This window comes from Sitophilus oryzae, unplaced genomic scaffold (assembly GCF_002938485.1).
Source record: "Sitophilus oryzae breed Bouriz unplaced genomic scaffold, Soryzae_2.0 scaffold_2014_pilon_pilon, whole genome shotgun sequence".
In the NCBI taxonomy this organism is placed as follows: Eukaryota; Metazoa; Arthropoda; class Insecta; order Coleoptera; family Curculionidae; genus Sitophilus; species Sitophilus oryzae.
In genome coordinates this window covers 1,159,000-1,182,802 of record NW_022146741.1, presented here as the reverse complement: position 1 = coordinate 1,182,802, position 23,803 = coordinate 1,159,000, and the positions used below count along the sequence as shown (strand labels likewise).

At 30.5% G+C, this 23,803-nt stretch overlaps 3 protein-coding genes across 4 annotated transcripts; 1 reads left to right on the top strand and 2 right to left on the bottom strand.

The window, feature by feature from the left end:
* On the top strand, nt 1–23,399 carry LOC115884116 (serine/threonine-protein kinase polo). The gene is made up of 7 exons (XM_030902607.1): nt 1–227; nt 486–1,108; nt 7,001–7,221; nt 7,274–7,401; nt 20,809–21,002; nt 21,171–21,414; nt 23,173–23,399. Exons 1-7 carry the CDS (start codon nt 138–140, stop codon nt 23,368–23,370), a joined length of 1,698 nt encoding a protein of 565 aa, XP_030758467.1. The 5' UTR covers nt 1–137; the 3' UTR covers nt 23,371–23,399.
* Nucleotides 13,672–17,077, bottom strand: LOC115884115. Of its 2 annotated transcripts, XM_030902606.1 has the most exons (3): nt 16,024–17,077; nt 15,647–15,740; nt 13,672–15,580 (listed from the first exon to the last, which is right to left on the bottom strand). In XM_030902606.1, exons 1-3 carry the CDS (start codon nt 16,864–16,866, stop codon nt 14,634–14,636), a joined length of 1,884 nt encoding a protein of 627 aa, XP_030758466.1. In that variant the 5' UTR covers nt 16,867–17,077; the 3' UTR covers nt 13,672–14,633. The 2 variants fall into 2 exon arrangements, with proteins under 2 accessions (XP_030758466.1, XP_030758464.1); XM_030902604.1 differs by having other exon boundaries at nt 13,672–15,740.
* LOC115884117 (alpha-methylacyl-CoA racemase) lies at nt 18,256–20,265 on the bottom strand. The gene is made up of 2 exons (XM_030902608.1): nt 19,687–20,265; nt 18,256–19,625 (listed from the first exon to the last, which is right to left on the bottom strand). The coding sequence occupies exons 1-2, from the start codon at nt 19,792–19,794 to the stop codon at nt 18,603–18,605; spliced, it is 1,131 nt and encodes a 376-aa protein (XP_030758468.1). The 5' UTR covers nt 19,795–20,265; the 3' UTR covers nt 18,256–18,602.
* Nucleotides 23,400–23,803: the final 404 nt, after the last annotated feature.

The window sequence follows — 23,803 nt, the reverse complement described above, 5'->3', positions numbered from 1 at the left end:
AGAAAGAGTTATTTTAAATATCCTAAATCGTAACTGACAAAAGTCAGTTATAGAACATTTGCTTGGTGTGGCAAACCACATTAAAGAACTATTTTTCTTAAAAATCATAACAGAAATAATATTAGCTGTAGTTAAATATGTCTAAAGAAGAGAATATTCAAATTCCTGATGTCATTTATGATCCTTTTGCTAAAATACATTATAAAAAAGGACGATTTTTTGGCAAGGTAATTTTTTCCAAATAGTTTTTTGTTCTGTTCTAAATAGCCAATACATTAATGAAGTTTAGTTATTAACGCTGGGATTCTTTAATAGGGTAACGGTTAGTGGCTTATGTTTCTAAATAGAAAGTATAATTTTTTGTAGTTCTATAATTCATGTAGGACTTATTATTCTGAATGATACCTATAATATAGATGTATTTCTATTAACAGTATAGTAACACTATTCTATGATATATTATATATTATATATACATATTTTAGGGTGCTTTTGCAAAGTGTTACGAAATCATTAATGCACAAAATAATGAAGTTTATGCAGGGAAAATTGTTTCGAAAAAACTTTTGGTCAAACAAAATCAAAAGGAAAAAATGACTCAGGAGATTCAGATACATTCCGCATTGAATCACCAAAATATTGTTGCATTTCACAGTTTTTTCGAAGATAGTTTTAATATATATATTGTATTAGAACTATGTAAAAAGAGATCCATGATGGAATTACATCGAAGAAGGAGAGTTTTAACTGAACCAGAAACTCGCTATTATATGAAACAAATTCTGAGTGGGGTGCATTATCTTCATTCTAATAAAATTATTCACCGTGATTTAAAGCTGGGAAATTTGCTCTTAAACGATAAGTTACAAATAAAAATTGGTGATTTTGGGCTTGCTGCAAAAATTGTGTATGATGGGGAGAGAAAGAAGACTTTATGTGGTACTCCAAATTATATTGCTCCAGAAATATTAAATAAGATGGGTCATTCATATGAAGTTGATATTTGGTCAGTAGGATGTATTATGTACACATTGCTTGTTGGAAGGCCACCTTTTGAAACAAAAAGTTTAAAAGAAACATATGAAAGAATTAGAAAATGTGAATATAAGTAAGTTAATTTAATTTAAACTCTTTGATTTCTTTTAAAACTTTTGAATTATTTACAATTAATCAATATTTTTCAATTTTTCCAGCTTTCCTATTTGGTATTTTTACTCCAAGCTTTTTATAAAATAATACGGGATATACAGGGTGGCGCACCTCATTCGCCTCGGTTGATTATACGAAAACGGAAAGATGTAGAAACAAAATATTTTATGGGCATATGTGGGGAGGTAATGTGTACAATTTGAAATTATTTTGAAATGTACAGGGTGTTTCAGAACTAAGATCCATACCAAAGTTATATTTTTTCTTATGGGACACCCGGTATTTTATTTCATTTTTGGATTCTTGGGCCCAAAAAAAGGTATTTATTATAAGGGTTAAATATGTTTAAAATCTTTGGTTTTTGAGATATTGAAAGATATTTAAATTTGCATGCTACAATAGAATAGATTATTAACACCCTGTACATTATTTTTCAGAATTAGTTCTTGAGCTGAGTTTAAAGGTAGAGAAATAAGCTTTACAGAAAAATGGTATTCCTTCCTTAAATGTATACAGGGGTATCAGAAATTGCTGTTCTATTTTAAATATTTATTTTACATAAAAACTTCGTTATTTCAAATGCAACACTACCTATGTATTTTTTTAAATAAGTCGAAGCAGATTGAAATGCTCTTTCAAACTATATTAGGGTTTCCTATACCTATCTGGCTCAGATTTTGAATAAAAAGCGATTTTTCAATAAAATTGTAATCAAGATGGCTAATGTTGTCATGGCAAGTTTCTAGTGACAGTTAGTAGCTATTTTCAAAATCGAAATTAGTTTATGGACTTATTTAAATTTATACCAGTTTACTTTTATTTAATTTACCTACAATAATAGTTTAATAAATAATCTTTATGAAATATGTGTTTATTATTCTATCAAGAAAAACGAAGAAGTAGTTTTTGAATTATTTTACGATGACTTGTAGATACATGAATTTTCTATAAAAGAGCCAATTACGGCAAATTCATTTTCTTCACTTCCAATGACAGGTTTCTGCCTAATAGGGTTTTTATAAACCACACTAGGTACCAGGCGAAATAGGACAAGAAGTTTTTCAAAGAAACTCTCATCAGGAAGATTCCTATTTGGATATCTTTGAGCATAAGCCTTTGAGGCCAAGAAGCAATTTTCCTCACAAAATAATATCACTGGTAACATATCTATTCGTTCCGCTAGCAGATACTGCTTTATTTTTCTTGATAAAGTAATGAATACTTACTAATTAAACTATTGTAGGTAAATTTAAGCGAACTGTTATAAATTATAAATAATAATGTCCATAAACTAATGTCGACTTTGAAAATAGTTACTAACTGTCACTAGAAAATTGCCATGGCGACACCAGCCATCTTGATTACAATTTTATTTAAAAATCGCTTTTTATTCAAAATCTGAGCTAGATAGGTATAGGAAACCCTAATATAGTTTGAAAGAGCATTTGAATCTGCTTCGATTTATTTAAAAAAATACAGGGTGTTACATTTGAAATAACAAAGTTTTTATATCAAATATATCCTTAAAATAGATCAGCAACTTTTGATAGTATAAATTTAAGGAACCAATACCATTTTTCAGTAAAGTTTATTTCTCTACCTTTAAACTCAGCATAACAATTAATTCTGAAAAGTAATGTACAGGGTGTTAATAATCTATTCTATTGTAGCATACAAATTTAAATATCTCAAAAACTAAAGATTTTAAACATATTTAACCCTTACAATAAATGCTTTTTTTGGGCCCAAGAATCCAAAAATGAAATAAAATACCGAGTGTTCCATAAGAAAAAATATAACTTTGGTATGGATCTTAGTTCTGAAACATCCTGTATATTTCAAAATAATTTTAAATTGTGCACATTGTCTCCCCACATATACTCCTAAAATATTTTGTTTCTACATTTTTCCGTTCTCGTATAATCAACCGAGGCGAATGAGGTGCGCCACCCTGTAATAGGACACACTTTAAATATATTTCAAGTTTTGTCATATAAGATGTGATTTAAATATGGTTTTTATACTACTATGCTGTTAGTATACTAACATTATGATAATTGATAATATTCTACTAATAGTATTATAACTAAACTACTAATAACAGACAAGATATTCCACTATTAAACTTCTTTTAGAAAATAATTAACACATTTAAAACGTTCCTTTTTAATAACATCATCTGAAGCCATTTATATACAGGGTGTCCCAATATTCCGTGGAACTACTACTTGTTTTTGGAATCAAAATAAGTTCATTGGACACAATTTATCTCTATACAAAAGTGCTTCATTTGTCCGTTAGAGGGCATCAAATTTTAAAAAAATTAAATACACATTATTTCAGATATTTTAAGAACAGTTATTCCAATTTGAATGAGATTTTGAGTATCTACGTTTTGCTAAGTGTTTTAACATTTGACTTTCACGAAAATCAAGAAAAAGTACGGGAAGGGTGAAAACTATCCCCAACCTTTTTTTTGCAACCATCACTTTTTTTTGTAAAATGGTCCTTCTAGTATTTACTACATTTTTTGTTTCTTGTATAAAAACGCCACTGCTCATACTTTTTGAGGAAAAAAATCATTTTTTCAAAGCTGACTTCCAAAAAATGTTTTTGTCACATCAAGCTATTTATTATTATTTTATTATTTATTTATTTACATTGATACATTTATGTTCAATTTTACTTAACAATAATCTTAACCTATTGCAATAAATTCAACAACAAACTTCTAAATCCACCTGTATCTGTATAATAATAATTCCCCCCCACTTTTTATAAATTAATGTAAAATAACAATATATAATAAACTGCCGTCCATGCCATATACAAATCTATAATAAATAAATCCACAATCTACAATAATTCCAATAACAATCTAAAAGTTATACAAACAATACCCGGATAAACAAACAACCAATTCAATTAAAAGATATCGTGAAATTAAAAGACAATGTGAAATTTAAAGATATCGTGGAATTAAGAGACATCGTGAAATTAAAAGGTATCGTGAAATATCCTGGGGTTTACAAAAATATATTGTTTAAATTCAGTGTTAAATTTGTATTTAGTTTTTAGTTTTTTATTTCTAAAGGAATGCAGTTGAAGAGTTTAGGTCCAATGTATGTAACAAAACGATGTAAAAGATGTTTTTACAATAGATTTTTTTTCAATGCGCTCTAGGGGCGCATATATCTATTATGCTCTAATCTAATTGGCAAAAATATTGAATTATTTGTATGACAGATTGATTATATTTGACAATAAACTTCAAAAAACGCTTAAAAAATGCCCTCTAACGGACAACGAAGCACTTTTGTATAAAGGTAAATTATGTGCAATTAACTTATTTTGATTCAAAATATACATAGTTATTCTATATCCACGGAATATTGGAAAACCCTCAGGTATTCCCTGTATATTTTCGCTAATAAATTCGCTAAAAAACTCTCAAAAACTATGCGATGTGGCGTTTTTTTACAAGAGACACAAACTTGAGTAAATACTATAGGGACTATTTTATGTAAAGCTGTCGTCGGTGGAGTTGGAAAATATTTATAATAAAATTTATGTAGGGGTGGGGGTAGTTTCACCCTTCCCGTGCTTTTTCTTGATTCTTAAGTCGAGGTGAAAGTCAAATATTAAAGCACTTAGCAAAACATAAACACCCCAAATCTCATTCAACTCGGAATAACAGTTCTTAAAATATCTGAAAAAATGTGTTTATTTTATAAATGTTTGATGTCCTCTAGCTGACAAACGAAGCACTTTTGTATAGAGGTAAACTGTGTTCAATGAACTTATTTTGATTCCAAAAATACGTAGTAGTTTTATGTCTGCGGAATATTGGGACACCTTGTATTTATATACAGGGTTGTCCGAACTGTATTCCGAAAACGTCGGCACAGATAAAAATAAGTAAAAAAGTTCGTATAAATGTATGTCCTAAAATGCTTAGTTTCGGAGATACAGGGTGTAGAAGTTTCATTTTTATTTTGATTTTTTTCAAATAATTTCTGAAGTAACGTCAATATTTCGATGAAAATTGGTGTCTCGGAGTTTTATGATACGAAAAATTTAATTTTGATGTCAATATGACTCCTACTTGTAGAGGGCGCTACCTACAAATTTTTTAACAGTTTTGAAGAGTAATAACTTTTCGTCCGTTCCTGTATAAAACTATTGAGCGAAAAAATATACATTTCCGTGATTTTTTACGTAAAAAATGTCTCTTGGTAAAAATCGCTACGAGCAACCATTCTCAAGATATTTAGAATGGAAATAGTCAATACGTATCATTATTAACAAAAAATAAACATGTTGAGTAGATAGTTATTTGACTGAAATGATAAATTTGGGAACTTTTTATTTTTTGAAATTAAATCATAAATTTTCCTTTGGAAAAATGATGATAAACAGTTTCTGTTGAACTTTTGACACAAAAACATTTCAAATTTACGATTTTAGTCTAATAACTATTTAGTAAACATCTTCAATTTATGTCAATTATCCCAAGAATTGGTAATTTAGATTTCAAATATCTTGAGTGATAAGATATCTTGACTTGAAGTGATTTTAACCAAGACACCTTTTTCCCGTAGAAAACGCCGTACATGTAATTTTTTTTACTCAGTAGTTTTATACAGGTACGGATGAAAAGTTATCACTCTTCAAACCAGTTAAAAAATATATAGGTGGCGCCCCCTACATGTAGGACTCATATTGACATCAAAATCACATTTCTCATGTCAAAAAACTCCCAGACACCAATTTTCATCCAAATATTGACGTTACTGCAGAAATTATTTGGAAAAAATTGAAATTAAAAGGAAACTTTCTACACCCTGTATCTCCGATACTAAGCATTTTAGAACATACATTTATACGGACTTTTTTTACTTATTTTTATCTGCAGAATGTGCTGCCGAAGTTTCCGGAATACATTTCGGACTACCCTGTATATGTTTTTAACAATAAATTAATAATTTGCATTCACATCTGCGAATGTTTTAAAATTGGCATTTATTACATCACTAGCTTGTGCTGCCGAAGTTTCCGGAATACAGTTCGGACCACCCTGTATATGTTTTTAACAATCTACATAATAGGTATATAAAATGCTAATGTTTATCTGTGTCGTCTCTACTGAAGTAACGACTTGCTCTAGAAAGTTGCTTTTTTTTTACTAAAAGATAGCTAATTGGCTCTTCTAAAAACTGTCGTCGCCGGATTTTTTGTTTTTCATTTAATTAAAAAAAAATAAAAAGTATTTTTGTGATGTCGTGGCGGATGCGCCAGGCTTCAACTAGTAAATTAATAATTTGCATTCACATCTGCAAATGCTTTAAAATTGGCATTTACTACATCACTAGCTTGTGCTGCCGAAGTTTCCGGAATACAGTTCGGACCACCCTGTATATGTTTTTAACAATCTACATATATAAAAATGCTAATGTTTATCTGTGTCGTCTCTACTGAAGTAACGACTTGCTCTAGAAAGTTGCTTTTTTTACTAAAAGATAGCTAATTGGCTCTTCTAAAAACTGTTGTCGCTGGATTTTTTGTTTTTCATTTAATTAAAAAAAAAATAAAAAGTATTTTTGTGATGTCGTGGCGGATGCGCCAGGCTTCAACTAGTAAATGAATAATTTGCATTCACATCTGCGAATGTTTTAAAATTGGCATTTATTACATCACTAGCGCCTAATATTGCGTACATTTTACAAAAAGTAAGATAGAAGCGAAAATCTTAAACTGAAAACCCAATATCCAGCCTACATATTTTTTTAATACATATGTTTATCATAAAAACTGATCAATCACCTTGTAAAAGATAATTCATTTATTATAGAATATGTGCTACTCTGTCAAGTCATGCTAAACACATGATTATGATTATGCTACAATCGGACCCAAGCAGAAGACCAAAAATTGAACAGTTACGAAAACATGATTTTATTACTAATGGTTATTGTCCATCGTCATTACCAATAAGTTGCTTAACTATGGCGCCTCGTTTTGATAATGTGCATGATATTACAAATCATAAAACAGTGCTGATGGAAATTCATAGTAAGTTATTTTTTAATTATTCTAACTCGATATTAAACATCTCTCTTAATAGATAACACAAATGGCATCTCCCCACGCAAACATGATTCAATTGCTGCTGGATTGACTGGTGTTAAGACGCTAAGAAATTCATTTGATGCAAAAGAAAATTTGCAAGCTTTAAAAAATTTGCTTATAAAGGTAAGATATTTTTTTTTAACAGTTTATATTATTTTTTTTTTCTTTACCCTGATCTAAGTATTAAAATTAAGTATTTGATGTTCTATTTACTTTAACTTAAATATGGGAGATATACAGATGAATTAAAACAACATTAAAAAATAGATTTACTTTAATAACTTAATATTAATATTACAGCGGTAAATTATACAAAAATGTTGGTTTAATATTTTACAAGTACACCTTTAATAATTTAATTAACTTATTATAATTACTTTGCTTACAGTGTATGCCAAGAGATTCGAAAATAATAGGAAAACTATTACCATTTTAAGAATATATACAGGGTTTTTGATCAATATTTTCGATATTTTTCATTAAAAGTATCTAAAAAATGTCTATACCTCTGTGGCGGATTCATCTCTTCAAAAAAATCCTATGGATATTTCGCCACTTGCGCTGTAAGAAAACCTACAAAATAAATTAGTTTTTGTTAACACTGCTGCGTTAATCTAACGGAGACCAACTTGTCAGCATCGATTTACTAATAAACAAATTTGCCTAACGGACAATAAAAAACGACGACCACGGGAAGAGATATACTTCCCGAAAGCATTTAAGCAAAATGTACCATTATATAGTCAATTATGCGATTATCCTTGTTTTCATTGGTCGAGACTAAACTTTACTAAAATGTGGTACATTATGCCTGATGCCGAGCGGCATTAACCTTTTCACTCGCTCTGATAAAGATTGTTTAGAAATTAATTATCGTTATACAATAATATAGCTGTTATGCTGTAAAATTTGCTGCTTTTGGATTTTTTAAGAATAAAGGCAAAATTATACTAAGTAAATCGGAGTTGGCGGATTGATATGACAACTTCGTCAAAAACACTCCGCCATTATAATACGCCTCTCTCACTTAGTTTTCATTAGACAGACTACGTCGTTTTTGTGTGTTTGAATAACTTTCGCATTTTTAATTGATTTCTACCATGACATTTGAAGGTTTGACGTATATTTTACCGGATCAATTTCGATACAGTGTAAAAGAAGTTTTGGATAAAGGAAGCATTATTTATGCTGAACTAAAAAGGAAGAAGATTGCGACGCATGGATTTCAGAATTTTCGCGACTAAATTCAACTGCCTGGATTGTACGGCGAACTAAACCAGCATCCATTCGCATTTTATGCAGGTTGCTAGATATAATATAGGTATAATTATTTATATTTATTTTATACTAGCCATAGTCCCCTGTCTGCTTATACAGCGTGATCAGCTAAAGATGGCACTCGGCTATATCTCGAAAAGTAGTAATCATAGCTGGAGCAGCTATACGCGTTCAACCAACGGCGTTAGCAAGAAGAAAAGCCGATGTGGCCAAGGGGAGCAAAAGGTTACCATCTGGCCGACCTCCATCTTGTGAGACGCGAAGCACTTTAAAAAGAAAGCGAAGTTTGGCTTCCAATGTTAGGAAAAATGTGCCTAATGCCAAATCGCACTTAATCGCACGATTAATAGATACGTTTATCTGGGTTGTTTAAATGATGCTTGTATTCCAACCTCATGCATACTTGCATTTTAATATATCTATATTCTTTAAAATAGGCGTTTTCTTAACTTTTTGCGATGATCTTAAAAAGGCGATCAAATATTAAATAGGATAATTCTGGGGGCAGTCCTAAAAATCAAAGATTACGCAAACGCTTATTAGTAAAGATACATAAATTTCGGAATACAATATGATTGTAATGTTTTTATATTAAGTTTATAATACTCGTAATAGCATAATGACACTTATAATATTTTAGTCTAATCTATATTGTAAAACATCCTTATATTGTAAGAACATCCTTAAAACATTTGCAGTGTATAGTATTTTCATCAGGGCGCGTGACAGACTTTTTACTACATTCAGTCTATGGCAGAACGTACCACGTTTTAGTCACGTTTGGCAAAACGCACCAGCGTTTAGTCTCGACCAATCAGAGCAGGGATAATCGCATAATTGACAGTATAATGGTACATTTTGCTTAAATGCTTCCCGAAACGTTAAGCATTTTTTTTTTGTTGAGACGGTCTATTTTGAAAAAACTAAAGTGTTCTCGAATAGTTGCATTGAGATATTTTAAATAGTTTTTATATATGTTGACGCATATATACGCATTGAGATATTTTAAATAGTATTATATATATTTTATAGAAAGAGATATACTTTCCAAAACGTTAAGCTTTTTTTGTCCGTTAGGCAAATTTGTTTATTAGTAAACCACTGCTGACAAGTTGATCGCCGTTGGATTAACGCAGCATTGTTTACAAAAAAATAACTATTTTATTTTGTAGATTTTCTTACAGTGGCGAAATACCCATAGGTCTTTTTTGAACACTATCTAAATTAGATCCTGCAAAAACTTTTAATGAACCAGTCGAACGAAAAACCCAATAATATTGCTTTTTCAAAATAAAAATTATGAATCAGATTCAATTTAACATTTTCAACTCCAAACACAATTTTTGGGTTGTTATGTGCTAACTGTTATAACAACAGTTTACAAAAATAACTTTTAAATATATTAAAAGTGGTGCTAGATGTTAAAACATCCAAAAGTGTTTCGCATCTGAAGTTAACTCATAGATATATTGGGATTCAAATATGTGCTGGATATGACAATAATAATTATTTAAATAATACTTAAAAAATAGATATTTTAGTTTTTAGAAAACATAGATACATATATTGAAATTCCCATTTGTTGCGATCTTTTTGTCACCATGCTGTTAAAAAAAATATATTTATCATTTTAAAAACACAATGTATAAAACAAACTTATTAGTTTAGGTATGACAACGCTGAAGTTTTCACTTGACAACTATTTTCAAAATCTTTTAAATCTTACAGATTAAAAAAACGCGTAGAAATTTTCGCTTGACAAATATTTTAATTTTTTTTTAAATCATACAGATTAAAACGACGCGTTTTCAATTCACATACGATATGTGACTGCATTAAGCTTGATTTTCATGCATCCGTTATACGTTGATACGTTGGTCCGACGGTTCTCTGATTGGTCATAGCGTTTTCGCGCCACTTTTCATCCGTAAATATTTTACTTCAGCCCGTCAACGGACCCGTTCATACGATAACGGACGTTTTGACACTTTTTTGACAAATTTAATCTAACCTTCATAAAAATATAAGTAAAATAGCAAAATCGTTATGGAAACGAAAATATAAAATGACACCAACGCATATCCGATAAACGGAGGCATGAAAATGCTATAAATTTAAAAACTGCGTTATTTTCTAACCAATCAAAGTCTTTAAATTCTACCAATAAAATTAATATTGTATCAACGTATCGTCGGACAACGGATGCATGAAAATCAAGCTTTATGCGTAATTACTTATACCTGTGATTTTACTGATAAAATATACATACTGATTTGATAAACAGCTTGAAGTAATGAATATTTCATAGCAAACACTTGCATTTAACAACTTATTCATTTATTGACTAATAAATATATGTTTCATTATATAATTTATTATTAAACACTACTTATAAAGGTAGTGTTTCTATTATTTAGTACAATTTTTATATTACCTTCTGTTGCAAAGTAGACTTGTTAAAACATTTCTATTAATCATTAATAACAAACTTAACGCTCTCTGAATGTCGTAGATAATTTAGAACTAGAAAAACTATATTTTCGAACTTGTTATGTACTATCTTTGTTTTGAAAAAATTAACCTGACATTTCAGAGGTACAGGGTGGGTCAAATTGGACGCTTTTAAAGGGAAACGCCCTTTTCTATAGGAGATGTGTCTGGAGCTCAATCAAAAACATGATGGTGAAAACCGCACATCAATATCTTGTTACCGTTTCCGAGTTACGGGATGTTTTTCAAAAATGTGCATATTTAACAAATCGTTGTAACTTTTTTACTATGGAAAATTTTGTATTTTTATGAAAACATTTCCAAAGCACCTTTTTACGTAAAATTTAATGGTTTAAGTATATTTTTTTTTAATTAATAATTTAAGATTTATCAACAAAAATATTGATTTTTTATTTTGGACACTCTTTATTTTTTTAATTAACTGAAACTCTCATATTTTTAATTAACTGAAAAGAACTTAAAATTACCTTTCCAAAAATATAGCACACTTGATATTTCATTATAGTCCTCTTCGAAATACAGAATTTTTAAAAGTTCATTCACTTTTAACTAGTAGGCTTTGGACCCCTTGTTGATGATCTGTCCCATAGACAAACTAACAAAAGCAAGACGCGTCAACGCTGTACTTCAAAACGGTAACAAGTTTGATAAGAGTTTATTACCGCGCTTGCGTCAACTGGCCTTTTAGACGAGGACGGTTTACTTATGGATTGTGTATTTTGTAGTAGCCTTTTAGACAAGGATGTTTAATTAAAAAGCGTTTATTAAAATCAAATAAATTTATTTCCATCGGTAAAATAAACAATAATTTCTGGACATAACAGATATAAAAACAAAAGTTAAATAAACGAAAACGTATTCCTCTTATTAAAATAACAAAAAGATGATAAAAAACAACAGTTATTGTAAACGAAATAAAAGCATTATTCTTCAAAAGGTACAAAAAATAATTATGTATATTATAATATTAATAATAGGAACAACAAGAAACATCTTAAAAATATACAACTTTTTCAAATATAAAACAAAAACATAAACTTCACATTTTCACAAGAATTTGCAAAAATATTAACATTTCGAGTCTATTATAAAATATAAAGCACGAAAATTCAAATCATAAAAAGATTAAAAAGATAAAGATTCTTATAACTTACAGTCAATTCGTAGAACCTTCGTTTTGTCTATGTTAGCGATGTAATCACAATAATATGTATAATCACAGTAATTATTATGTTCTTCATAAATGTAAAATGTATTAAATTATTTGTTTTCGTTTTGTACGCTAATAAAATAATAGTAATAACCAAACAAAACGCAAAATCAGGAATTCAACAGTTCGTTCAAGGATGGTTCAAGGCAAAAACGTTTTTCGTTTTATTTAGGTTAGGTTTGACGAGTGCGACTGCGCGATGGTTTCTGACTCAACTGGCCAGCGCAAAAACAATAATTCGACTTCCTCAATCCTTTGAAAAGTCTTGCTTTTGTTAGTTTGTCTATGATCTGTCCCTAATGGAAATCGAAAACATATTTTTCCAGCAAGACGAGGCACCGCCTCAGAACGCTGAAGTTATTAGCAGATTTTTGTAGTCAATTTCGAGAATAAATGAGTAGTTAACCAAGATCCCAGCCATTGATTTTTATCTTTGCGGAAGAATAAAGGTTCTTATTTTTAAATATATGTGGCAAAAATCATTTGTTTGCCGTAAATTGCACAAAGTGCTTAAATTCTTCATAGGAAAAAATATATCATCTCCTTTATATACAGGGTGTCTCAGATTTTAATCGGGAAAATTTAATGGACGATAGAACTTGCAAAAATAAAACAAAAAGTTCATATCAACTTGTGAGATTTAAAGCTTCCTTTTTGAGATACAGGGTGTTAAAGTTACTTAAAAAAAAAACATAAGATATTTGAGAAACTATTTAATCGATTTTGATATAACTTGATCCGTTTATAATACTTACTATGGGACTTAATTTGATGTAATTAGATTTAAGTTTAATGGCCAGGGGCGGCGGTGGGGCATCACTGTTAAATTATTTTAAAGGAAAAAATAGGCACGCCACTGCTTTTTTAGAAGTTTAATATTATTTTTAGATTTAGTATTTAGTAATTAAAAATATAATTTTTTTGTCTCCTGACTTTTTTGTCTATCTTGCTTACTTGCGAAAAAAATTTAATTCATTTATTCACTCCACCCTGGACAATACATTTAATAATAATGGTTAGGTTATAGACAAAAAAGTCAGGAGACAAAAAAATAATATTTTTAATTACTAAATCCAAAAATAATAGTAAACTTCTATAAAAGCAGTGGCGTGCCTATTTTTTCATTTAAAATAATTTAACAGTGATGCCCCACCGCCGCCCCTGGCCATTAAACTTAAATCTAATTATATCAAATTAAGTCCCATAGTAAGTATTATAAACGGGTCAAGTTATATCAAAATCAATTAAATAGTTTTTCAAATATCTTAATTTTTTTTTCTTTTTTAAGTAACTTTAACACCCTGTATCTCGAAAAGGAAGCTTTAAATCTTACAAGTTGATATGAACTTTTTGTTTTATTTTTGCAAGTTCTATGGTCTATTAAATTTTCCCGATTAAAATCTGAGACACCCTGTATATTATTATAATATATATTATATTTTCAAAAGCGATATTAACTAGATATTTCGTGGTATTTTAATAATTTCAGAAAGAGCGTCAATTTGTTAAAAATGGTTGATAAAAATATTCTTCATACAAAATAATGTCTCACATCTTAATCTCATTGATCTTTAATTTTTGTATAATGATTACTAGGTAACTAATACCTTATGATCGAGAAAAAAAACGCCGTCCAGTTGGCTTGGAAACGGAGATCGGTGACATTTCCCATATAACTTTACATATAAATAGATTATATAATTCTTGCCTTGAATGAAAAGCTATGAAAAATTCTAAGTCCACGTTGTGTTTGTCATTGCGGGAAAATCAACCAACCTCTCACAACCGGTTTCTCGGCCTTTACCCTTCATCAGGTGAGCACTGGTCGATTTCCTACAATGACAAATAAATCGCGGAGTATTTCAAATAGGTACTGTCGGAACTTAGCGGTTAGATATTAAATCGCCAGTACAAACTGTATAGTATAGTAGAAATAAATATGAAGAATTTGGGGGTCACTAGATTTATCTAAACAACAGATTAATCATGTTATTATGAATCTAAGTATTAAAAAATGTTAGAAATTGTCATAAAGTGGCTCTGTTCAAGCTTTTAGTGATATATTAATATTAAGGTTAATACTATTAGAATATATAATTTAGTAATTTCTAGCTCATAGCTGATTAAAATATTAAATTAAAAATAAATAATGAAGAACGTGCAACTAAAAATTTGTACTATTATTTAAAACTCTAAAGTACAAAAAACTACTTAATCTAATTCGAGTTATTAAATGGGTAATTTTATAAATCAAAATATATATCTTTTATAGTCTAGAAAAAAGGGATCGTTGAATTGAGTATTTTTAACGTTAATCTTACATGCAAATTTTACTAGTGATATATTGTTGTGATAATTACCACTTTACCTGAGATGCCCATATATGAATTGTACAGAGGAACCCACTACATAATGAAAGAGTATTTAAATACATTTTCTGGCATACTGTTATCATATTCTTTTTTCCTGGTAAAGTATATTTTCTACTAAAATTTCTCTTTTTGCGAGTACCAGTTATTGATCTATTTTTTATAGGAAATTCTTCGACTGTATTCATTATGAACTGTTTTCTTTCTTGCCAGTTCATTGAATGCCAAAATTTGTCATGAAGGCTTTTTCTTTGAATTTCATTTAATTTCTTGCTACACTGGGTCCGACAAGAGGGTAGACATGGAGGTCCCATTTTTCGACTTCGCTTTTCTCTTCTCACTCTTTTCACTTTTAATTTTTCAGAGTGCAAAGTATCTTCTTTTATGTGACTTTCTACAAGATCTGCGCAATTTATGAAACTTTGATCATCTTCTGAAGAAATTTCTACTTCGTTATATTTGTTGGGAAGGCATTTTGCTAATGTAAGCACTGAACCATACTCCAATGTTCCATTTGTGTTGTAATGATCATCGTCATCTACAATACTTCCATCTTGATTAATACCATTAACTGTTCTTTTCAGAAAAATTTCATCAATTGAAAGTGTTTGCAAATACATTTCCCTACATACTATAATGTTATCATAGTACAAAGGCAACATAAAATACTTTATTTCTTTTCTTTTTTCTTTGGTAAGGTTGTCTCTAAACACTTGAGTACTAATAGTTGATAATATAAAATGCTTTTTATCAACCTGCGCAGGCAAGTTCCAAAACTCTCTATGAATTTGTTGACGAATATATTCTGTTAGTTTGAAATTGCATTGCATTTTGCATGAACATGGCGGTTGTAGAGGTCTAATAGTTAACGTAGTCCTTTTGAATGGAAGTGTATAATCTTTGGCAGTTTCTTTGGAGGACGTATTGGGTAAAACTATATTTTCAAACGTTAGTTCATTGAAGTCTGAATAATCTTCATTCTTTCTTGTTTTATACTCACTTATTTGTTTGCTGTCTGTTGTTCGACTAATGCAATTTGATACTGCAATCTGTATAGCTTTTTCTGTTAAGCCCAAAGTGTTTAAGTACATTTCCTAAAACATAATAATTGTCTTATATTTTATAGTTATGAGTATTGGTGCTGATAGAGAAAATAAATTAAAATTTTAACAGTAGATCTGTGTCAGTTTAAATAAGAAGTAGATTTTGAACATTAAAGCAGTATGTCTGAAACAGTATGTCCACAACTACTTTATAATGTTTGTAGATGTTCTAAGATCCAACAACACAAAAGGGTAGTAAAAATAGTGACATTTTCAGTTGTAAATAGTGTGTGTTTATATCTATTTATATTAGTACAAGTGCAGTTTTACATACCTGACAGACTGTTACTTGACCATTTTTTATTGGAAGTACAAAAGTTCTTATTGAAGTGTTCCTATCTTTTTGTATGGTATTTATTAGGAAGAGTTTACGATCTCTTGGTGACATTAATTTTAACCAAAAATGTTCATAAATTTTAAGACATACATCTTTGGAAATTTTTAAGTTACATTTTTCTGGGCATGAACAAATTGTTTTAATATCTTTTTTATTTTGTATATTTACAAATTGATCATCTTTTGAAAGATTATATGTAGAAACCTTTGCTTCAGTCACTCCATAGTCATTATTGTCACAGACAATATTTCTTGGCATTTCAGAAGTAAAGCAGTTAGGTTTTCTCGATATCATATTTTTGCTTTTATCGAGAACTTTTATTTTGGTTTCGTCTAGTGTATTTTCTGGGTATTTGAGCAATGTTGTTTCAATGAATTTGATGCTTATGGCGAATGTATTAAAAAACATAGTTTTACAGACTACTGTTAAATCATCTTCAAGTTCTAAATAATATTTTCGCAAAAATTTTTTTCGCGACTGATTATCTGAGTTAGGAATTCGCAATACTTGACATAAACGTCTGATGTGGATTCGTCGTTCTTCCCATGTCTTTAATTTTCCCCAAAACTTGTAATAATTGTCTTGACGAAATCGCTCTGCTATTCGCAAATCACACTTTAATCTACAATCAGTGCAAGTTGGTCCAATTATTCTTTGTTTAACTGTTTTTCCATTTAAGTATTCTCCATCTAACTTATTTGTTTTTTTCTGTAGTTTACTGTTAATTGAAATAATACTTTCTCTAGTAGTAACATGTTCTTTTTTGTTCATTGTTCCCATTGAACTAACCCTATTTTCTTGTGATGTCTTAATTTATACTATATAGAATAATTTGATCTAATAAATCAGTACTATTCATTTGTATTGATGGGTTAAAATTTCTATTTTTTTGTTCTTTGCAGTCACAGCTGGCAATTGACACTAAAAAATGGTACCGACTTTAAATTAAGACAGGAAATTAAAAAAAATGGTTTTATACAGTGCGGACACAGTGCGGATGCGTACGTCCACAGCGTACGTCATTTGCTGTCCTCCATTCGCGAACTTCGAGTTCCGGGCTTTACGCCCTGGTGCTACTCCACTGCTACTCGAGAACGGTTCTGAAGCCCCGTTCTCAGAACTGCGACTGTTGCCAGCGACACGTCAAGAGAACCAATCAGATTTGTACAAAATTCAAACAGCTGTCAATTTTAAATTTAGTACAGCTCCCATTGGTTGTTTGAAATGTCAAACTGTGTCGCCCGCGACACGACGTTGTTCTGAGAACGGGGCTTGAAAGGAGCGGTGCGCGATAGCCTGGTGCCTCCATATGGCGCGGAACAGTTCTGGAGCTTTATGACTATTGAATGGAGTGAGAGTATCGCGTTCTTGAACAGTTCAGAGCTGCTCAGCTGCGTGAAAGGAGGACAGCAATTGGATCCTATCGTCCTATTGCTGCCAAAAGTCACTAACATTTTTCCGAACAACCAAATTCAATCACTAACTATGTTTTGAAGCGGAGAATCGATTGCAAAAGTCATTAACTACGATTTCCGGCTATTTATGTTTTATTTTAATACCGAATAGTTACTAACTATAACATCTTTGCAGCAATGCAATTCATCTTTAGACGCATTTTTCTCGGAAGTAATAAAAAGTAAGTTAGTGACTTTTGGCAGCAATGGGACGATATAAATTTTTATAAATTAAAAAAGTACAATATTATGATCAAGCGTACTTTATATGACGAATATGCATACTATAGAAAATTACAACTGTTATAATCATAATTTAATCATAACGTGCCTTATTTTGTTAATTTTCAACGAAGTATGGCAAGCGAAATTTTACCTATTTTAAAGTTGAAAAATTTATGGACTATCTGAATATTGGTCGTTTTCAGATATCGACTAGACTTACTTAATGCTACATTTTACAATTTATAGGAACTATTATTTATTTATAGGAAATATTTGCATCCGTGAAAGAAATCCGTTTCTACTAATATAAATTACAAATTCCAACTTTTAAACTCCAAGACTTAATTTTCTTCTAGGAAATTTGCGACATTTGTAGACATTCAGAACTAGGCTCAAATTGAATTTTCTGAACTGATGCGATAGCATGACACCTACATAGGATAATATACTATGAGAGGAAGGGATAATCTTGTATATCAAGATGCAGATATAGTTAATTAAAAAAACTTGTTTATTTACAGAATTATTCTACTTTTACATATTTATCAGTTAATTAGTTGGTTTTAGCTACGGTCCCTTTTAAATTGTTAAGTTTAATCCATTGAATTTATTTTGATTAGCCATCTCACTAAATACTGGATTACATATCCTTAAAGTATTACTTCGTCATGTACAATGTAATTTGCCCTTTTCTTATAAGGGAATCTTTTTCATTGCTATGATCATTCATCAATTTATTTGCTTAGAATATTTTGCAGTCACCATAGGTAATAGTTGTTATATGTTCACTATTATTCAAACTATGCTTGTAATAGAGTATTTAAGCAGTTATAAAGTTTACAATTTTGATGGATTTAATTGAATAACACCTTCTTTCTGCAGATGATCAATATATTCATTGTCAAATTTTAATTCCTTAAGAATTTCATATGTATGTTCCCCTATTTTGGGTCTTTTTAATGGCGCTGTGGAAACTGCGGGCGTTCTACTTAAAATTGGAGCTGGATTTGGAGAGTATTCTTCATTTTTTGAGGTAAAACTATTTTGTAAATTGTTGTGAACATGGTTGGGTGCCTCGTTTAATTCCAAAACAGGTGTAACACATGCATCTAATTTTTCAAATATTTGACACCATTCATCTCTGGTTTTCTCTGCAATTCTGTTGGTGAAGGCTTTTCTTGACTTTTCAAAATCAAACTGTGGTGCATCATCCCCTGTTAGACATAAGCCTTCAAGTAATTGGTTATAGAATTGAGGTTCTATGGCTCCGATAGATATGTATTTTGCATCTTTTGTTTTGTATGTATCGTAAAAGGGAGCACCGGAATCAAGGATATTTTCACCACGTTTATTACCCCATATTGGTAATTTTTGTGACCTATACAAAAAACTTCCTAAATAAGCTGTACCATTTACCATGTTCACATCAATTACTTGACCTAATCCTGAACTTTGTCTCTCAAAAAGTGCCATAATTATACCTAATGCGCATATAAGTCCTCCACCTCCAAAATCAGCTGCTAAATTAACTGGAAAAATTGGATTCTCATTTTTTCTTCCAAATAAAGATAACAATCCAGACATCGCTAAATAGTTTATATCGTGACCAGCCTTGGTACAATAAGGACCAGATTGACCATATCCAGTTAATCTAGCATATATTAGTTTTGGGTTTTCCTGCATCAGTACGTTGGGTCCAAGGCCTAATTTTTCCATAATACCAGGTCTAAAGGGCTCAATTGACACGTCTGAGGTTTTCACTAATTTCTTAATTATTTTTGTAGCTTCTTTGTTTTTTAAATCCATAGCTATAGATCTTTTACCATTTCCTAAGCAGTCTATATCACTCGAAGAATTGATCTGGAAAATTTTCATGTTTATTTAATTAACTTAATATTTATCTTTAAATATAGCAACAAACCCTGTCAATGCGTATCACAGTGGCCCCAAAATCGGCTAGTATCATACCACAAAATGGTACTGGGGCTAGTCCGGCGAATTCTATTACTTTAATTCCTATTAACGCCATTTCGTGTAATGAATAAACTTTTTATTGTACTTATTTCATATTGTTCATAGAGGTAATAGGCGTAGATTTCCATCAATAACACATATTTATTTTATCGTTTCTGTTTATAAGCTCAAAGTTCATTATTTGAGGTTATGTTCACAGGTTATGTTTTATATTCCGTTATTCCTTTGCTTAGTTTCTTTGAATAAAAAAATGGAAAGAGCATAATGCTTATCCATGTATTCATGTATGCTAGATGGAATCGACATACATCTTGACAGTTCTGTTCACGTTCTGTTTAACGGTTAAATTGAAACATCTGAATTTGATTGGAAATCTTGTATATTTGTTTGTCTTTACTGAACTTATTTTATGTTATTTATTATTTATTAATAGTAATAAATAGTCTTTATTGTAATCCATATATAAAATAGAAATTACCATAAAAAATTTCCCTTAAAGAAATACCAACCAAAAAAGCAATAAAAATATAAAGATGTAATACAATAGGTCGAAAAAAAGACGGGGTGCGATGGCTATGAAATGAAGATCACTCTCATTTTATATGTAAAATTATATGGGGAATGCCATCGATGTTAATTTCTAAGCCAACTGAATGCCGTTTTTTTTCGATCATACAGTATAACATACATATTAAGAATTATATACACTATGCCCCCGGATTGTCATTACAAGAGGAAAAACTTTTTTATTATTGACATAGCTATTTTGAGAAAGTTGACTAGGGACTAGGGGTGATGTCCTATATTTAAGTTTGAGATACAGGGTTGTAATATTTTCTAAAAAAATATCACTCTGATCTTATTGCAGATGAAATTTGATAAAAATTAATTTTCCGATGTGTAAAAAAATTGTATCTGTTAAGTTCCATCCAGCCAATGCAAAACGACTTCCACACAAGTCACCACATCAGATTTTGTTTTAATTGTTAAAAATATATATTAGCGTTTTATGTGTGTGTTATTTGAGTGCATGTAATTCGTATAATTTTTAAATTTATTTATCTTAAAGGTTATCAAGAGTAACCCAACACTTCATAAAAAAGTATCGGATGAGATGACTGATCCAGTTGCCCAGCCTACTGTGTGGATTTCCAAATGGGTGGACTATTCAGATAAATATGGTTTTGGCTACCAGCTTTCTGATGAAAGTGTTGGAGTAATGTTTAATGATACTACAAGATTAGTTATGCTTTCAAATGCTATGTAAGTATTTTTTCAAGTTTTAAGTGAATTGTTAAAAAACATAGGCAGTATACATACACATTTTTATTAACCTTTGAGGAAAAATGCGTTATGTATATTTAAAAAGTATCTGAAACTTTTTTGAAAAGTAGTTCAATTTCAAATAAACGAATTCGTTTATATTTTTAGCAATGTACAGTATGTCGATAAAAACGGCGATGAGTCTTATATGACCATTGACACTTATCCAAAGGAATATGAGAAAAAAATGAAGCTACTATCGTACTTCAGTAGATATATGAGGGAGCATCTTATTAAGACCGGAGCTGGCGTTGTTAAGGAACTCGATACTATGTCTAGAACACCCCATTTACATCAGTGGTGTCGATCAACTTCTGGTGTACTCATGCAACTGAACAGTGGAACTTTACAGGTAATTTTGTACTAACATTTCTTAACAACAGTTTTCTGAAAACTCTACTCAAATTAAAGGTCTCTGCACATTATTATACACCTATCGTTTCCGGGATGTAAGGCTACTTACGCTGCGCGTCGTAGAGTCGTACAACAAAATTGAACAATTTCGCAGAAGATTGACAAGGTTCTCTCACGATATAGCATGTAGAATAAGTAAGAGGGGGGGGGGGTTAATGACCGCGACCATTAAAGATCAATTGTGTCCCCCTTTCTTGAGTTATGTTTCTATAACTTATCATACATCCTGTTGTAGGGGTGACGGGGTATTTCCCATCCTCCTCTGACAACAGATGTTCATCCTCTGAGAAGTGGGTATGTACCTCCTACGAGGGTATACACCCTTCCACGGTTGGGGTTTAATCCTCCTGGCCCTTCACAGTCGGGGAGCTTGTCTCCGGCTAAGGTACCCGTGAGGTGGAGGCTGAAGGATCTGTCTCATGACAATTCTACCAGATTGCTTTTTCTCTTTTGTAAGAAGTTCTATAGTTTTCTTCTTAATAAATTCCTCTGTTGGCATTGGGCTCCACTAGTTTGAATTTTGTAACTAGAGTACTCATTGCCTGTTTTCTTGCTACACGATCGTGGTAATTTATCGAGAAGTAAAACTTCGGTAGAGATTTCACAAAACCTTGTTAAAATTGCTGCAAATATTTAGACATTTTTACTACAACTTTTTGAACTGCGGTCCAATACAATTCAACTCGGTCTGTTGTGCACACATGCGATACAATATTGTCAAATGTTCGATTTCGTTGTATCCAATATAATCGTAGTGCGGCGTTGGATCGTGGTTTTAATAATAATTCATGCACAATACCCGGCATGTATTGCATCATACAGGGTGTTTCAAAAAACATGTACCATCTCTCGCGTGGAGATTGCTCACATCATATTTTTTTTCTGCTTCGTTTCGTATCTACAAGGAGTTAGTCATCATTTTTTTTTCAATTTATTATAATTTTCTTCCAAGTGCTTTTAGTGATTCAAATGAAATTTTGAGGGTAAAAGTTACTATAAGTGCTACATATTTTAATGCTAAGAGAAAGCTTTTAGTCAGCAAATAACGGCTTACACTATCAGGGGCGGATACAAGAATTTATTTTAGGGAGGGCCCAAATAAAAAGTAATGTAGAATATGCTATTTAGGGCGTTATAGTTACTTTTACCCTGAAAATTTCATTTGAATCACTAAAAGTACTTGAAAGGAAATTATATTAAATCGAAAAAATATTAAGACTAACCGCCTGTAGCTACGAAACAATGCAGAATCGGACCTAAGTTAATATAAAAAATAAATTCTATTTTTACGTGAGGCATCTCCTCGCGAGAGATGGCACATGTTTTTTGAAACACCCTGTATACGCAACGTCCAAACCATCAATTTTTGATACCCCTGTATACATTAAAAGAAGCAATCAAAATTTTCATTAAAGTTTATTTCTTTGGCTTAAAAGTCAGCTCAAGAATTAATTCTGAAAAGCAATGTTCAGGGTGTTGACCATCTTTTTTATTATAGCATGCATATTTAAATATCTTTAAATATCTCAAAAATCAAAGCTTGTAAACATATTTAAAGGTACATTCAGGCTGAGAGCGTCGAGCGTCGCGTTGCGTTTGCATCGCGTCCGCGTGTCGAAATGGAATCAATTCACTTAACTTAATTACTTACTTAATTTTATACTTATACATTTAGTTATGCAAAATATTTTTTTAGATGAACTTTAGCGATCATACAAAGATAATAATGTGCCCTTTAATGGCAGCCATTACATACATCGACGAAGACAAATCGTTTATGACTTTTAGATTTAGTACAATTGAAAAATATGGATGTTCAAAAGGCTTGTTGGAGAAAATGAAATATGCTTATGATAAAATATCTATACTTTTAGAAAGTGAGTGTTTTAAATAGTAATGTGTTCAATAAAATAATTATATGTTGTGTTTCTATAATTAAATGGCCATTCAAACATTCTTTTTACAACAGTTATGTTATTTCATGTTACTGAAAAACTTAACTAGTATTATTATTAAGTTACTAAAGGTAAAATATTAAATTCCTTTTTTATTCATTACATGAATTAAGCTTAGTGAAATATAAGAAGTATATTAATTTGTGTATTAAAGCAATTTTCAAAGTTGTAGCGATTTAGTTGTTTTAAATTTGAATTATGTATTTCTATTTTCTAATATTTTACTTGTGGCCAATTAATGCTTTTATTGGAAAATATATCAATATTTACCAATCAAAAAATATCTATATATAAACAATAATGAAACCTGAGTTCCATAAAAATTCGCATATCTACAGATCGGTGAAATTCCATGTATCCTCATTTACCTAT